The 17,883-nt window shown below is 48.7% G+C and overlaps 1 protein-coding gene and 1 long non-coding RNA gene across 6 annotated transcripts in view; one reads left to right on the top strand and one right to left on the bottom strand.

The window, feature by feature from the left end:
• Positions 1–17,883, top strand: part of LOC123586818 — a 42,588-nt gene that overhangs the window by 10,469 nt on the left and 14,236 nt on the right. The window contains exon 3 of one of the 4 annotated variants that reach the window (XR_006706969.1): positions 12,694–12,839. The exons of 1 other annotated variant lie outside the window; for it this stretch is intronic. This is a non-coding gene — a long non-coding RNA (uncharacterized LOC123586818). Of the gene's footprint in view, positions 1–1,665; positions 1,930–5,077; positions 5,785–12,693; positions 12,840–17,883 lie in introns of those variants that run through there. 2 more of the 4 variants (XR_006706966.1, XR_006706967.1) reach the window with 2 other exon arrangements.
• The window catches only part of DSTYK (dual serine/threonine and tyrosine protein kinase), a 49,808-nt gene continuing 37,365 nt past the window's right edge, over positions 5,441–17,883 (bottom strand). The window contains exons 8-13 of one of the 2 annotated variants that reach the window (XM_045456288.1): positions 17,255–17,411; positions 16,671–16,803; positions 14,551–14,664; positions 13,039–13,153; positions 10,252–10,386; positions 5,441–9,836 (exon numbers count right to left, since the gene is read on the bottom strand). In XM_045456288.1, the coding sequence (XP_045312244.1) occupies positions 9,649–9,836; positions 10,252–10,386; positions 13,039–13,153; positions 14,551–14,664; positions 16,671–16,803; positions 17,255–17,411 (842 nt within the window). In that variant the 3' untranslated portion in view covers positions 5,441–9,648. The other variant, XM_045456289.1, reaches the window with a different exon arrangement.

Here is a 17,883-nt window from a genome sequence, read left to right as displayed (position 1 = left end):
TTCTTTGCATGTGGATGTCCAGTTACTGCAATACCACTTGTTGAAAAGACATTCTTTCTCCACTGTATGGCCTTTGCTCCTTTGCCAAATATCAGCTGACCGTATTTATGTGGGTCTATTTATTCTTTCACCAACACTACACTGTCTTGATTAGTGTAGCTTTTATAAGATTTTATTTATTTTTGAGAGAGAGAGAGAGAGAGAGAGAGAGCAAGTGGAGGAGGGGCAGAGAGAGGGGGAGAGAGAGAATCTCAAGCAGGCTCCGCACTGTCAGTGCCGAGCCTGATGTGGGGCTTGAACTCATGAACTGTGATCAGAGCCTTATTGTAAGTCACATGATGTCAATCCTCTGACTTTGTTCTTTTCCTTCAATATTGTGTTAGCTATTCTGGGTCTTTTGCCTCTCCATAGAAACGTTACAGTTCATTTGTGGCTAGCCACAAAATAACTTATTAGGATTTTTGTTAGGATTGCATTGAAACTGCAAAGCAAGTTGGGAAGAACTGATCATGACGATACTGACTCTGCCTATCCATCAGTATGAATCTCTCTCCACTTAATTTAGTTCTACTTTGATTTCTTTCATCAGAGTTTTGTGGTTTTCCTCACAGAGATCTTATACATACTCCTGTTAGATTTATACCTTAGTATTTAATTTTTGGGGTGCTAATTTAAATTGTATTATGTCTTTTAATTTCAAATTCTACTTGTTTATTGCTGGTATATAGGAAAGCAATTGACTTTTTTTTTTTTAAGTTTTATTTGTTTGTTTTGAGAGGAAGGGAGAGAGAGAGAGAGAGAGCACAAACAGGGGAGGGGCAGAGAGGGGGAGAGAGAGAGAATCCCAAACAGGCTCTGCACTGTCAGCACGGAGCCCAACACGGGGCTCAAACCCATGAACCATGAGATCATGACCTGAGCCGAAATCAAGAGTTGGCAGCTCAACAGACTGAGCCACCCAGGCACCCCATCTTTTATTTACTTATTTATTTTTAGAGAAACAGCACGAGTGCGAAGGGGCAGAGAGAGAGGTTGACAGAGAATCCCAAGCAGGCTCCATGCCACCAGTGCAGAGCCCAATGCACAGCTTGAACTCATGAAACAGCGAGATCATGACCCGAGCCGAACCCAAGAATCAGACGCTTAACCGACTGAGCCACCCAGGCACCCCGAATTTTTTTTTTTAACAGGCTCACCGGGGTGCCGGGGTGGCTCAGTCGGTTGCATCTGACTCTTGGTTTTGGCTCAGGTCATGACTTCATGGTCATGTTGGGCTCTTTTTTGACCGCACACGGCCTACTTGGGATTCTCTCTCCCTTTCTTTTTGTCCCTCCCTCCTCATGTCTCTCTCTCTCTCTCAAAATAAATAAATAAACATTAGATGCAAATAAATGAAACAGGTCTACTATCACAGGGTTTCTGCTCCTGGAAGCCAGCCCCCCCTTGGGTGTAGTCACTGAAATACAGTAGATTGCTAGCCTATGCCACCTTTCCTTCTCCTGGAGATTTTTCTTCTCCCTCTACTTTGGCTTCTTGAAGACCACTTGAAGCAGGAGTGAGAGAAGAGGGGTGAACAAGAGGAAAAGAGTGAATAAGGGAAGGGTGAGGAGGGTAAAGCGTGAGGAGGGCCAGCCACAGGCTTGCTGAGTCTTTCTCCCGGTCCAGGTACAAAGAGTGTGGCGCCCTTGCTTGAGTTCCTCGTCACATGTGGCCAGGACGGGGCTGCGAGCCAAGACAGCTAAGAGATGGGCCTGAGGCCTGTGCTGAGCCCAGTGAGGACATTCTTCCTGTCACCTCATGAGGGAGTGAAGCCCTTGCTAGTCGCCTGGAGATCTACCACGGATCCTATCCACCGATTATCTGTGCGCCTGTGATATCCTTCCAATACCTATTTCCTTTCCCTTGAATTAGCCATTTCATTCGCTTTCTTTTTCTTTTTCTTTTTTGTCTGTTTAGCGTTTAATTTTGAGAGAGCACAAGCGGGGGAGGGGCAGAGAGAAGGGGACAGAGGATCCAAAGTGGGCTGTGCACTGACAGGCTGACAGCGAGCCCGACGTGAGGCTCAAACTCACAAGCCACGAAATTGTGACCTGAGCTGAAGTCGGACGCTCACTCAACTGACAGAGCCACCCAGGTACTCGTCATTCACTTTCTTAAATTGCCAGAAAAACAGATGTTCACACAATAACAGAAATACAATACACTAAAGCTGGAGTTCTCTCCCTAGGAAAACCACTGTTATCAGTTTGGTATGTGTATGTATCCTCACAATTTTTTTCTGTGCGTATAGAGACAGAGATGGACTAGATCTCTAATTTGGGATTATGGGAGACGGAAGTCATTTTTACCAAAAAACGGGAGTCATACGAAGTTACTCTTTTTTTTTTTTAAACTTGTTTTAATGTGTATTTGTTTTTGAGAGAGAGAGAGAGAGAGACAGAGCACAGGTGGGGGAGGGGCAGAGAGAGAGAGAGAGGGAGACACAGAATCTGAAGCAAGCTCCAGGCTCCGAGCCGTCAGCACAGAGCCCGACACGGGGCTCGAACTCATGGATCACGAGATCATGACCTGGGCCAAAGTCAGACACTTAACCGACTGAGCCACCCAGGCCCCTCAAGGATGCACATCTTTTTCTTTTTAAAAATTTTTTTTTTTCAACGTTTATTTATTTTTGGGACAGAGAGAGACAGAGCATGAATGGGGGAGGGGCAGAGAGAGAGGGAGACACAGAATCGGAAACAGGCTCCAGGCTCCGAGCCATCAGCCCAGAGCCTGACGCGGGGCTCGAACTCACGGACCGCGAGATCGTGACCTGGCTGAAGTCGGACGCTTAACCGACTGCACCACCCAGGCGCCCCTCATCTTTTTCAAAAATGTATTAGCCCAGGCACCTGGGTGGCTCAGTCGGTTGTGTCCAACTTCGGCTCAGGTCAGGATCTCACGGTTTGTGAGTTCAAGCCCCGTGTCAGGCTCTGTGTTGACAGCTCAGAGCCTGCTTTGGATCCTCTGTCTCCCTTTCTCTATACCCCTCCCCTCCCCTCTCTCCCTCTCTCTCAAAAATAAACACACACACACAAAATAAATTTTTAAATGACAGTAATAACAAATGCATTAGTCAATTTGCTTGCAGATTTTTTTATTTCTTGATTTCTTCGTGTATTAGAAATAAGAACATTTTACGGGTGCCTGGGTGGCTTGCTCAGTTAAGCATCCAACTATTGATTTTGGCTCAGATCATCTCACAGTTGTGAGATCAAGCTGCACATCAGGCTATGCACTGAGTGTAGAGCCTGCTTAAGATTCTCTCTCGCCCTGTCCCTCTGGCCCTCCCCTGTGCATTCTCAAAAAAAAAAATATATATATGAACATAATGATTATCAGTTATATACTGCAATCATTCTCTCCAAATTAGTGATTTATCTTAAATTTTGATTTTGGTGTCTTTGGCTGCATATACATTCTTTATAATTTCTATGTTTTTTCTTTATGGCTGCTAGTTTCCTGATCACACTCAAAAAAGTTCTCCCTGCCCCCAAACTATACATGAACATATTTACATGCATTTTCCCCCAGAGGCAGCATGGTGTAGTGGTTAGTTGTAGAAGGAGAAATTCTGGAGCTGGACCTCTTAGGTCCAAATCCCAGCTCTGGCATTTATCAGTTGCATAACCCTGGTTAATCTCTCTGTCCCTTAATTTTCTCATTAGTAAAATGGGGTTGTGGTGGTGGGGATTAAGTGAGTTTATATATGTAAAGCATTTAGAATAGTGCCTAGCATATAGAAATACTTGTTCCTTTATAGTTTTCTTTTTTTACATTTAGATCTTTTTTTCTTTTGCGTGTTTTTTTTTTTTTTTTCTCAAGTGGATAGCCAGTTTTATAAAATAGTCTGGTTTTCCACTGATTTGAAATGTTACCTTTAGGGTATAGTGAGGAACAGCCCATCCCTAGGAGGGCCCTAAAAGGCCTCAACCAGTTCAGAGCCAATCATAACTGCACTTGAAAGGAGGTTGTTCAGTTATTACTTTGTGGACTCCTTGGGATCCTGCTGGAGGCAGAAATTGTGAAATTGAATTTAACAATGTTCAGAAACTTGGCGGCCCCTCCCTCCCCTCTGAACTCCACCCAAACACAGGGCCAGGAAGGCCACCCCAGTAGCCCTACTCAAAGGAAAAAGCCTGAGGAGGGATGTGTTGTTGGGAAACCACGCCCACTCTAAAAATGCGCAAAACACAAGCTGTTTTCTGCAGAGTAATCATGGTAAGAGAAAAAGTGAAGCAAACTCAGCCGTGCTGAACTTTATACTAGAACAGAGAGTATGTACATATAAGATGGGAGGCATTTACTGTGAGGGTGGCTGGAGCTAGTGGAAAGTTTCTTCAGCCTAAGAGGCTCATCTGCATGAAACGTCTACTGTGTAGGGCCTGAGAACCATCCAGATTGAACTTCAGCTCCAACCCTGGCACCCGGAGTCCATCACAAACACGTCAACTGTATTTTAGGGTGTGCTGCCACCTCCTGGCCAAACTCGTGTTGCTGTCACATCACAGGCAGTTGTAGCAAAAAGTGACGCAGCCACACAAGTGCAATCCGGTAACCCCAAACCCCACCAAACACACCCGCAAGCTGCTGGCTGACATTCCGTGGTGACTACAGGTGGTGCCACTCAGCTGCTAGGGGTCTATGATGGGGCGTATTGGGCAAGCAGATCTGAACAGTGGGGTGAGCCTAAATAAAAAATTCAAATATCCTGGGGCGCCTGGGCGGGGGTGGGGGGGTGTTCAGTCGGTTGAGCATCCGATTCTTGGTTTCGGCTCAGGCCATGATCTCACGGTTCATGGGTTCAAGTCCCACGTTAGGCTATGCACTGGCAGCGTGGAGCCTACTTGGGATTTTCCCTCTCTCTTTCTCTCTCTCTCTCTCTCTCTCTCTCTCGCTCTTTCTCTGCCCCTCCCACACTCTCTCCCTCTTGCTCTCTCTCAAATAAACTTAAAAAAAATTTTTTTAACCTTTTAAAAAGAAAATTCAAATATTCCAAATGCAGATACACCAGTATATAGATTCCGTTCTCTCACAGTGAAATAAAGAGGAGTCAGGTCCATGCCTGGGCTCAGCGCGCTGCAAGTTCGTGCTGAAAAGAAGCTGGAGAAAAGGCTGTGAATCCAGGAAGAGGCTCTGAAAAGTGAGTTGCTATCACTCGACTTCGCCCGCATCTTCTCTGCTGTCCTACCTCCCATCCGCCTGCCCCGCCCTCTGGTAGCCATAAGGCCAGGCACCCAGAAGTCCAGAGCAACATGCCTGGGGCAGTAAGACGTCCCATCGCTCTCTAGGGCACACCGAAAGGCCTCTGACTGCCGAGGTCCCAGTGGAAACGGAACGAATAGGGGGCGTCTTCCTAACCTGGGGAGGGAAGGGAAAACAAAGCCAAGGAGATGTCAACTAAAACGTGAATGTGATCTTTATTATACAACACATGTGGTATCTGTACATCCCAACAAGTATACAGGATACTCTATAAAACCAAACCTGACCACTCAAAGTTACACTGGACGAAGATTTAACCCAAAGTCACGTCTTGTAAAAACACAACGCGGTCCTGTGTGCCATGTTCCGGATCGAGGCAGCACAAGAAGGGAGGGGAGAAGGACTGGGTTTGGGCCAACGTAACATCCTCTGGTTATTGCACTTTCATTCTACGCACTCAGTACTTTATGCTTTTATTAACACTGTAATAGACATTAGTCCTTTTGAAACAAATAAAAATATTACATAAAGGTAAAAGACGACAAGCCATCCAGACCAATTTTCTTTTCAACCCTCCGAGTCAGGTGGCCTCCCCCAACGCCAGGTACTCACATGGTCTCTACGCTCCTCTCAACTGGACTGGATGTTAACAAAGCAGATGTAGTTAAACATAAAACCCTTTTAAGAACAGTAGTGCTACTTGCAACCCCCAAAGGAGAGTGCGATACAAGTTTCTGAAGGTTACCCCCCGCCCCCCCCCCCCCCGCCCCGTTATCCACTTTGCCGCAGCACTGGCCCTAACCGCTCCCCCCGGAGTTAGAAGGAGCAATCCACTTTTTTGTTGTTGTTTTAAAGAAAAAGTGGGTTACTTGATCCAGCAAATCCAAAAATCAAGCTTTGAAAACTCAAAGAAGCAACTAGTCTTTTGGCAAAGGACTCGTCAAGGGCCGTTTATCCCGCTCTGAAGCAGTATGGACTCCGGAGTCTCCCTGGTTAGCCAGATGGGAGACCAGGCGTGCCTTCTCTCCAGAGCAAGGCCAGAGGGAATCTCTACTCCCCATGGGCTACTGTCATCACCGATCCCTCCTGGCTTCTCAGTGCTAAATAATAAGCCAATAACAATAATAATAATAATAATAATAATAAAGTGTCATGCAGTGCAGTTATCACTTTGGAGCCCTGCCACGCCAACCTCTTCTCTCATCAGGGAAAGACTTCTGGCCCCTCTTTGGCAGCTCAGGTAAAGATGCATCCAAATGCTGACAGGGACTGGTGGAGAGTTCTACCGTTCCCGTGTCCATCTGTCGTAGTTAATAATAGCCTTTCCTTCAACGTTTCCCTGAACTTTAGTGTTAAAAAATTAGGAGAAGCTGCTGTCTGGGCTCTGTTCCCTTGAAACTGATGGAGTCACAAGTGATTCTCTTTGGTCCGGAAAGAACCAACACTGCCCTCTTTCCCAGAGAAGTGGAAGGCTCGCTCAACCCGCGAGCCGAGTGCCTGTGGAAACCTCACCCAGGTGAGCATTCCTCAAGTCATGCCAGACTGCCCTCGCTGCCAGCTCCCTGGGCACAGTGTCAGCCACTCCGGGGCTCCAGGCTTCATCTATTTTTCTGATTGCTCTGCAAGAAGGTCCCTCACTCGGTTCTGAAGTCACGTAAGGGACCGGACTTCAAGCACATTAAAAATGGCCAGGTGATCATTTTCGGGCTGGGGTAAACCGCCCTGATGAAGTGATTAGAAGGATAGAACACAGTGAGGGTCATTCTTCCATCCCGTCCTTCCTCCTCCCCAGCCACAATCTCACCTCACCGCTCGGGAGCACATACAACCAAATCTAGGAGGGAAAATCTTTAGGACTTTGGTCTTGTCGAGCCCTCTGTAGCCCAAGTGCCCCCCAGACTTCTTTGAATACCTAGTGTCTTCCCAAGTAATATACAGTACAGTACATTTCATGGCATCCCATTACCGTAGTAACAACGGGTGCCAAGGAACAAAGGATCCGAAATTAGCGGACAATGTTATAAAACAAAAGCAAAGTATGCAGCGTGTTATATATATGCACTCCTGCACTCAGCCTGCTGAGTGTTTAAATAACACCTCCAAATATCTATATGTGGACTTTGGCTGGCCTGGAGATTTTCAGGAATATTTTGCACCTTTCCTCAGAATACTTTTTTTTTTTTTTTTTAATGAATTGTTAACACAACTACCGTCTTACTTAGCACTGGTCCCTCCCATCCTCCTTCCTCCTCACTCAGGCAAAAAATCTGCTAGGAAACTGGTGTCTGAGAGCTGACAAGGGACACTGGGTGGAGGACAAGCGACCCTCCCTCCCCGTGAATGGGGGTGGGAACTAAGACTTCGGAAGAATGTTAGGAAAATGACTTCAGCACGGAAGCACAGATTCCTGATCCCAGCTAGAGTAAAGGAAGACCGGCTGCAAAAGGGAAGCACAGAAGTCCTTTATGAAATCTCATACAGAACAGACACTGAGACTATTTTTCCGGCAGGTAGACACTACTCACCTCTCCTTTTTAAACTTGAAATCTGGCTTCCTGGAAGCCCCACCATTGTTTCCAGAAGGACAAACGAGTTAACGTGACAAGAACAGAGTGATGATTTGAAGAAGTAAAGCTATAAATAGGTGTTAAGAGACCTACCGAACATTCTACCAACACAAGGCTGGCGCTCACAGAACTCAAAGATACTGGGTGTCTCACTTTATCGTTTGCAAGTAGAAAAGTTTTTAGCACTATGTGGAGTTTCTGAAGGGCCCCAAGTGCTTAGAGGGTTACTGTGCTCAAACGTATCATAATCCGAGCTCGGGATAGCCAAAGAGTTAAAACTGAACTTTAGATTCCATTTCTACTCCGTTAATGTTTAAGAGATGGTCATTCTCTCGGAAACGACCCTACAAAATTCCAGCAGCAAGTCCGCCCATTTTCTTACACATCTACTCAGGGACCTGCTTCACAGAGCTGGAGGTCAGGCACAAGGGACAGACCACAGTGCTTGGGGACTAGGCAGATGCGACAGAGGCTCCTCACCTCCACTGCCCCTTCCTTCACCCGCCTGGTTTTCTAAATCTAGAGGACCATTTTGGTGGGAGAGAGGCTCGAAGTCAAGATCTGAGAGGCACCGATATTTAAATTGTTCCCCTTCAGAATTTCTTACTGTGTACACCTCCTGACAAATGCTCACACTGTGTGTGTCCCAACTGCAAGGGAGGGGAACCGCCCCAGAGGCTAACACACAGGGCGAGGAGCACACACAGAGCTACAAAGAGCATTCTTCTTTTTCATCTGGTGCTTGTCTTCTTGCCTTGTATTCAAAACAAGGTAAAAAGAAGGGACGAATTGCGAAAGAGATCTTGGTGAAAAAGCTCACTGACCCAAGTTTAAAAACATCAGTGTGTTAGGTTCAAACACAAAAATGAGAGTTTTTGATTCTTTTAAGTTTTAGAAACAATGTGGTATCTTTCTAGTAGGTTTGCGTGGAAGTTCACGGCCTCCAGATCACTGCCCCTTCTCAGGTCTCACCAGATACTCCACATGGGTCAATGTTACTCAGACACTCATCCCCAGGTACCATGTTAACTGGACCTTCCCCATGTTGAAACCCAAAGGGGGGGGGAAAAAAGTCAAGAATGAAGGGAAGAAAAAGAGATTGGGTCCTGGGGTTGCCAGTAACTCAAAATCCAATCGCATATGTATATATACACATATGCACACACACACATTTTTTTTGCCTTTATGCGGCCTCTTGGTGATGTAACCCATGAAAGCCTCCCCCAGAAGTCAGGGATATTCGGTCCCATCAATGTAAACACGCTGGCACCATAAGGAGCAGACAGCTCCGTTTCTAGCTCCCTCACCGGGGCCTCTGGCTGCTGCGACCTGAGATCTCCAGCTGCAGGTAGCGGGAAGTTATTTTTTTGTTCCGATGTTCTTACAATCCCAGAACTAAGTTCATATTTTCCAGGGGTCCTGACGACTGGATAGAACCAGACTATTCCTAGCTAGAGCCGAAATTACAAAAATTCTAATTTTTAGTACTATCGCCACCGCAGTGCCCCACTTGTCTTAGCAACATACAGTGAGCAGACGATGGTGACATTTGCCTCCTTTTCAGTTCTGGGGCTGGAACGTTGCATTCTTCATTGTTTACGTGTCCCACACGATCTTGTGCGGACGGGATAGTGTGGGGCATCGGCGAGCCGCTGAACGCACCCCAACGGCCGGCGAGCTCCTCGCTACCTGGCAGGCGCCTCTGCCTGGGAAGGTCTCAAGTTGCCCAGCGGGCATCAGTTCCCTCGGGAGCTCTCTGAATAAACGTCCAATTCTTCCCACGGCCAACCGGTGAGGGGAAGGAAAGAAACAGAGTAAAAGAGAAAGGTCTTTGCTTTCAAGTAGAGTCATCCAGTCCCCGGTTCGGCTGCTCCGAAGCGGACGTGCACAGCCGGTCCATGATGCCCCGCAGCATGGGCTGCACGATGCCCAGGAGGGGCCTCTGGGAAGGGTCGCCGTCCCAGCAGGCCTCCATCAGCTGCCAGCACTCCTCGTCGAACACAGGCAGACGCTCCGGCCGGGCCCCTAGAGACGGGCGCGTGGAAAGAAGACCAGAGTCAGCGACGGGGCCAGTGCCACCACAAGGCCTGACCGGCTCGCAGACCAATGGCCCACGTGGGGCTCAGGAGTTCTGGCTTCGACTGCAGACACCTGGGTTAGAACCTGACAGTAATGGTGACAGAACACTGGAACGCACTGGCATAGGAAGTAGACGAATTGGAAATTTTAAAGAAAAAAAGCCTTGACACGGTTCAGCGCAATGCTACCTGAAAGCAAAGGGGCGACCTCGGTGTCTTCCCCGGATTCCCTGACAGTACGTGGCCCTGCGGTGTGACGGCCGGAGCGGGTGACAGGAGGCCCGGCTGCAGGGCCTGGTCTCAGTCTCCCCTTGATGGGGGCCGGGGCGGGGTCGGGACAGGGTAGGGCTTGTGGCTCTTACCTCTTCGCACATTGTTCCAGAGATGGTCTTTGCTGGCACACCTCTCAAATGCTTCGGGGAGCTTGACAGAGCCCGAGCAGATATACCAGAAGAGGATGCCAAAGGCGTAGACATCGACGGAGTTGTCGTACTTCCCTACAGCAAGAAAGGGCGATGGCAGTGAGGCAGGGCGAGAGATCAGCTGTGCCCCTATAACTGGGTCTGCAGAGGTCATCACGCCTTTTCGTCTAAAGCTTTTAACAGCCATGATCTCCCACAGCAACCCCGGTAGGCAAGACCGCTGACAACGCCCATCTTCTACCCAAAACCACAGCACAGGAAGGGCGATGCGAGACACCAGGATGGCCAAGACCAGAGCCTGACAAAGGAGAAGGAGGACAGGCCTCTGATTTTGATTGAACAGCCAAGAAGACCCATCCTGACGGGTTGGATTGGGGAAATAAGCTTGGGAAACACAGGTGGGTGAGCAGATTGGAACCAGAATGTAAAGATTTTTAAATTTTTGAAAAATAATTTATTTTTGAGGGGGGGGTGGTGGGGAGGGGCAGAGAGAGAGACAGAGACAGAGAGATAGAATCCCAAGCAGGCGTGCAGGAGCCTGATGCGGGGGCTCAAACTCACGAACTGTGAGATCATGACCTGAGCTGAAATCAAGAGAGTCAGGACGCTTAACCAACTGAGCCGCCCAGGCACCCTTAGAATGTAAAGATTTTTTTAGTTTATTTTTTTCTTTCTGAGAGAGAGAGAGGGAAGGGAGAGGGGCAGAGAAAGAGAGGGAGAGAGAGAGAATCCCAAGCAGGCTCTGCACTGTCAGCACAGAGCCCAACGTAGGGCTCGAACTCATGAGATCATGACCTGAGCCTAAATCAAGAATTGGACACGTAACCGACTAAGCCACCCAGGCACCTCAGAATATAAAGATTTTTAAAAGACAAAAAAGTCTGGATTCAATGGGCAGCATGAGGTCCTTTAGGTTTTAGGGCAGGAGGTGACACGAAGAACCTATTTTAGAAAGATTCTTCTGACAGCAACTGGATGGACTGCAGAGAATCAAGGGAAGTGAAATACCAAGCAGCCAAAAGAAAACAACCATGGGGGGGGGGGGGGGGAGAGAAATGTTCCAAGAAGTGAATTTCGAGAAAGAAAACGACTGTATGCTGAGTCCACCATGGGTCCCGCTCACCCCCGCCCTCACGCGCATCACTCAGGGAACGGCCGGGGCCGGACCTGTGTGTGAGGCCAACGAGAGCAGGCCACGTACACGGCTCATTTTAACTCTTCCCCGCGCTGATGAGGGGCCTGCCGGGACCGTCCCCTCTTCCCTGGCACGGACACGACCCCTCCCCCCCCCCAACCCCTCAGGCTCAAACTCTCGAGTCCTCGTCTGGTCATCCTTTACTGTTCACCATCGACACCTAGTTAACCACAAAATCCCACCCGTTCCTCCCGTGAACTGATCCTGAATCTGGCACGGCTTTTTTGTGTCAGTGCTGCTACCAGCCTGATCCTGGAGACCCAAACCCCTGGTCTGCCTGTCTTGGTTCTCGCCCCGCAAAGCCCCTCCACCTTCCGCTGCTAAGCTGACCTTCCGTGAACGTGTCCTCATCCCCCGCCTGCACAGAAGTTCTTTTTTTCAAATTTTTAGAATTATTTTTGAGAGAGACAGAGAGAGAGCAAGTAGGGAGGGGAAGAGAGAAGAGGGACAGAGGATCCAAAGCAGGCTTTGTGCTGACAGCAGAGAGTCCTATGTGGGGCTTGAACTTGCAAATCGTGAGGTCATGACCTGAGCCTAGGTCAGACGCCTAACAGACTGAGCCACATGGGCGCCCCAAAAGCTCAAGTTCCAATATTTCTTCCACAATGAGACTTTCTTCCTCGGTGTGGATTTCAAGCTCGGTGTGTTTCATCTCCAACCTGGTTTGCTTTTACTCCCCACAGGGATTTGTCCCCTGTCAGGCAATTTTCCTCATACTTCCCTTTCCCCAGCCTCCAGAATGTTCTCTCCTTCCAGACACCTGGTTAGATTCTAGAGCCAGAAAGACCTAGATTCCAATCCCGGCTCCATCATTTCTAGCTCAGCATTGTGGGGTGGCTTTCTGATGTTCACCAGTCTGGACTTAACTTTATCCGTGACATGGGCACAAAAATGCATCAGCAGCAGCACAGACTTGCTGTGAGGATTAAATGGAACAAAATATATGAAAAACCGTACTCGCACTGCCTAGCTCCAAGAACATGCTTAATAGCAATGCCCTGCCCACATACCAATTTTTCCGGACTTGACTCAAGTCCTACCCCAATTCTCATACAATAAAACTGTCAAACATTTCAACCTTCACTTACCACCTGTCTGAACACCAGCATCACATCATGTAGCACCCGATTTAGCACCTGGTCACACAGTCTGATGCTGCTTCCTAATTATTTAACCTCTCTTAATAGATCTCTGTCATCAGCGAGTTCATTGATGATCAGGGCCAACTCCTGATGTACAGAAGTTATTCAATCAGGACTTTATGATCAACTAACTGGTTGATTATGGCAACCACGGCACGAATAGCCCAGAGAAACGTCCAAAAGCAGACTCGGTGACTCCTAGTTACACTTCTCCTTCTCACCCCTTCACCTCCTCACCTTCCCCCTACCTGTCTTTAGGTTTCCCCTCCCCTGGCTCTCCCTTGCCCGCCCCAGACCGGCCGGTAGTACTTGTGGATGCTACTTAAGCAAGAAGTAGAACTCATTAAAGCATGGAGCCCTGCTGAGGCCCACTCCCGCCCTGCAGCTTACCTGTGAAAAGTTCAGGGGCCATATGGATTGGTGTCCCCACAATGCTGCCTGACATCATGGCCTCTGGCTTGCAGAACCCTAAGTCAGTGATCTTGGCACGGTTCTGCTTGTCCAGCTGCCAACAAAGCAGGGCAAGAGTCAGCCTGCGTCTGACCCTGCACGTAACGCTCAGGGGCACACTCAAGCTCAGGGGCACACTCAAGCTCTGAAGCGGGTGTCTACTTCCCAGTAGCGCTTCCTCAACCCTGCTTCCCGCCTCCCTGTCTCCAGACTCGTTCCCATTCCCATCTTCCCCCCAGACTGTAAGCAACCTAAGGGCAGGGGCTGCCTTTTTCGTCTTTGTATACCTAGCACTTAGCACACTGCCTGGCACATAGCAGGAACTTAGTAAGTCTAGGAAGAATGAATAAGTGAAGGACACGGAGGAAAGGATTTTAGTTCCTGATTATTCTTCTCTGACCTCCAGACCCCAGGGCAGAAAGTTGCTAAGTAAGAAGGCTGAGGTCCTCTGGTGAGCTGAGGAGAGTTTCCTGAATTCCCTGCAGTTTCCTTTCCTAAAGGCCCAAGAGAATAAGTCTACGTCTCATTTGACTACAGATAAGCCTTTTAGGACGATCTTTCCCTTCCCCCCAAACTGCTGTCATCTCTCTGTATGTACCTGTTGCCAGAAACACCTCAATGATAATGCAACACAGTGTCAAGAGAATATGTCAGAGGAGTCTCTACAATTGAGATAACGGAACATGACCACCTTACCTTTAAGGTGCATTTACCCATCTCAGCCCTCATCCAGCACCTGTGATCAAACCCTAAGCAATAACAAGACCTGGAAGCCTCGAACACATCGTCACAAAAGCACAAAAGAGCAGAAAGACTATTCCAGATTAAAGGAGGATAAAAAACATGACAATAAAGTACGCTGTACGACCCTTGGAGTGAACCCTGGATCAAACACACAAACAAATGACCGTATTCGGGTAACTAAACATATTTGGGACAACTGGGAAATGTTAATATAGACTGCATGTTAACTAACAATATTATACCAATGTTAAATTTCTTTGGTGTGATAATGGCATTTTAATTACACAGAAGAATGTCCTTTTTAGGAGATACAAGCTCAAGTACTTAGGAATGTGTTATCTGCAACTTACTTTCATATACTTGAACAAAGAGTGTGCGTACGTGTGTGCAAGACTGAGGAACAGAGAGAGACTAACCCAGGAGAAAGAGAATATGAATCCGGGTGAACCGTATGTGGTCGTTGTACCACTCTTTTCTCTTCTGTAAGTTTGAAGTTTTTCAACAGTGTTCGGAGGAAAAGCCTTAAGCAACGTACGCTCAGTCTATGATGCGGCTTCACGCTCCCCAAGCATTATGTCTGAGATCCCATCAATCCACTGTTCTTCCGGCAGCCTCTTCCTATGATCAAACTCACATTCATGCGGACCCTCCCAAGGTCATTTAACCCACGGAGGCGGGGCGTTATCTCGGGGAAACAGCTCTACTCACCAGGACATTTTTTAGCTTGATATCACGGTGGACAAGTCCCTGGCTGTGCAGGAAGCGGATTCCTTCCACCACATCTAGTGCTATCTGCAGACGTGTCTCCAGCGTCAGCCCAGCCTTGGGGAGACAAAAGGGCTCACGTGTCACTAACAAGACAACTCCTCAGTCCAACCTGCTTAAACCAACTACGAGTTCCTTCTGCGGGGCACTGAGAGTCGGCCTGCACTAGGGCACACAGGACAAGTGCAGAGAGTAGATGGGAAGAAGGGAAGAGGAAAGAAGTTAGGAAAAGGAGGCTGAGGGGTTGCCCCAAACAGGACTACAAGAGGCACAGTCCAACAACTGAACGCATGAGTTCATTTCCATCCCCTACCCCCAACAAACTCTGGAACTGCCCTTGAGACCCAGAGTACTTCTAGATCTCAGGGTGCGTGGCTGGCTAGGTCAGCGGAGCATGTGACTGCTGGTCTCGGGGTCATGAGTTTGAGCCCCACGTTCGGCAGAGAGATGACTTAAAAATTTTTTTAAGTAAGAAAATAAAAACATATTTTTTACGAAAAAGGTATTTCTAGGTTTCTCAGGCAGAATGACCTCTGCTGCACTGTAAGCCTCATTGGCCCAGGTTTGGCTTTACAGATTCAAATATCAAACTCACACATCTTACTTGTACCGGGCCTCCAACTTAGGGTCTCCTGAATTCCAGAGGACATTACATCACTCATCCAGAAGCTGAGATTCAGTTTTCTAGCCCTCTTGTGGGAAAGCATCAGACAGTGCTGAGCTTAACTCCTCTGAAATGAAGAGGGAGAGCCACCGGGAGAGTCATTTTCTCGACCCTATTGAGTTTCCACGGCTCCTGCAATGATTTCTAGCGATTCCTGCCTTATATCCGGAAGCGTCCGCATAAACTGGCATGAGAGGCATCTGTGAGAAGGGACCTACCCACATGCGCTGGGGTTAGCTTCCCCCAGCCCCACTGAGCCCCAGCGTAGGGACCAGAGAAATGGGCGTCTCTACTTCCCTTGCTGCTTTGGGTGAGGGAAACTGAGCATCCGACTGACCGTATCTCCTCTTCACTCAAAATCTTTCAACAGCTTTTCAGGGTCTAGACTGCGATTTGAATTCTATGGAAATTCTTTAAAAAAAATTTTTTTTTTTAATGTTTATTCATTTTTGAGACAGAGGGAGACAGAGCATGAGTGGGGGAGGGGCATAGACAGACGGAGACACAGAATCTGAAACAGGCTCCGGGCTCTGAGCTGTCAGCACAGAGCCCGACGCGGGGCTCAAACCCACGAACTGTGAGATCGTGACCTGAGCCGAAGTCGGCCGCTCAACCAACTGAGCCACCCAGGCGCCCCTGTGTGGAAATTCTTAATTCTGGTGTTCTACAATTTGTTCTCAACATGTCTTTGCACATCACGCTCCCCTAGTCCCAGACAGCTGCTCCAACACAACCAGTGTCCTTCAGGTGGAGGGCATTACGCTCCTCCTTCCCCCTAGCGTGGCCTCTTCCTTCTACCAAATTTTACCCATCAAGGTATATTTACCAAACTCAAATCCTCATGACATACTCACTGACTACAAGTCTCTTAGAAGCTTCTGACAATTAGACTTTTTTTTTTTTTTTTTAATGAGCTCTCCACCTGAAGTGGGGCTTGAACTCCTGACCCTGAGATCAAGAGTCACACGCGCCACTGGCCGAGCCAGCCGGGAGCCCCTGGCGATCACACTTCCTGATATCCCCTTCTGGTGCTTAATACAGGCTCTTGGACAAAGGAGTCACTGATAAATACTGGCTGGTTAAACGACAAAAATTGGCTCATCCCTCGAGAGCGAAAAAAGGAGGAAGAACGGCAAAGTTATAGGACACTTTTCTGCTCCTCCGCGTAGTCTAGGTTTGTACCACCATCACCAGAGGTGACGGTGGCGAACTGGCAGCGTTCTGGGCCGAAAATCAGACTCTGAGAAGTCTGTGAGGTTTTTCTGGATTGGGGTAATCAAGCTTGACTATTCCAACAACGTCTCGTGAAAGTAGAAGGTCCGGACAAACAAGGAGGGATGACAGGCCGGGGAGGACCCTGTGGCTCCGGCTGCGTGGTCACCCCCTCGCCCCGCCTCACCTTCAGCCCGGTGTAGAGGTCCCGGTGCAGCCTCTCCATGATGAGCAGCACGGCGATGCTGGAGCCGCCGCCGTAGCCGTAGTCGATGACTGAGCCGTGGAGGTCCACCAAGCGCTCATGCTTCGGCAGAGACCTGGTGGGAACGAGAGAGGCTGTGGCTGCCGTGCTCCGGTCTCACCCCGCACAGCGTGCCGCCACGTGGGAAGGGATACCCCAGAGACCACCCTCAGTCCAGGTCCAGGGGGAACGGCCCTCGGTACGGAGGAAAGGGAAAGACAATGGCCTCCAGTGAGGACAAAGCGTCACAGAATCTAGAGACGGACAGGCCGCAAGGACTAAGGAAGAAGTCCAACGGGAGACGGAGTCTGTGAGAAATCAGGATGGCGGGGAGAGGGCAAGCGAAGCCACTGAAGGCCTGGCAGAGAGCACGTGACTGGAACAAACCCAGAAATACTGTCCACGACACCCTGGGGCACAGGAATGGAGAGACCAGGGACGCTGCAGCTCTTGGTACAAAAGTCGTGTCGGCTTCTGGCTTCTTCTCTGGATCTTTTCCCACAGGGATGAACGACAGGAGAACCCACCTCATGTAGTGAAACTCCAAAGCCAGGTCATTCCAGTGCTTCTCATCCGGAGGGACGACCGACTTGAGGGCACACGGGAAGTGTCCTCCCCAGTTGTCACACAGGTACACCACACCGTACTGGCCCCGGCCCAGTTCCTGACCCAGTTTAGGTTTACCTATGAAATACGGAGACAGGGATGAGGCAGGAGGAATGGGAGCCTGCTGGCCAACCTCCCTAAGATTCTTTTTTTTTTTTTTAAGTTTTTTTAACGTTTATTTTTGAGACAGAGAGAGACAGAGCATGAACGGGGGAGGGTCAGAGAGAGGGAGACACAGAATCTGAAACAGGCTCCAGGCTCTGAGCTGTCAGCACAGAGCCCGACGCAGGGCTCGAACGCACAGACCATGAGATCATGACCTGAGCCGAAGTCGGCCGCTTACCCAACTGAGCCACCCAGGCGCCCCATCCTCCCTAAGATTCTTGGATGTGTGCAGTCCCTGGCCGGCTCAGTCAGTGGAGCGTGTGACTCTTGCTCTTGGGGTTGTGGGTTCGAGCCCCACGTTGAGTGTAGAGATTACTTAAAAATAAAACCTTAAAGACTGCCTATGAAGAAAATATATATCTTGTTTAAGAAAAAAGGAAAAAAA

This window comes from Leopardus geoffroyi, chromosome C3 (assembly GCF_018350155.1).
Source record: "Leopardus geoffroyi isolate Oge1 chromosome C3, O.geoffroyi_Oge1_pat1.0, whole genome shotgun sequence".
In the NCBI taxonomy this organism is placed as follows: Eukaryota; Metazoa; Chordata; class Mammalia; order Carnivora; family Felidae; genus Leopardus; species Leopardus geoffroyi.
The sequence above is the reverse complement of the archived record's forward strand: the minus strand, read 5'-3'. Positions and strand labels throughout refer to the sequence as shown.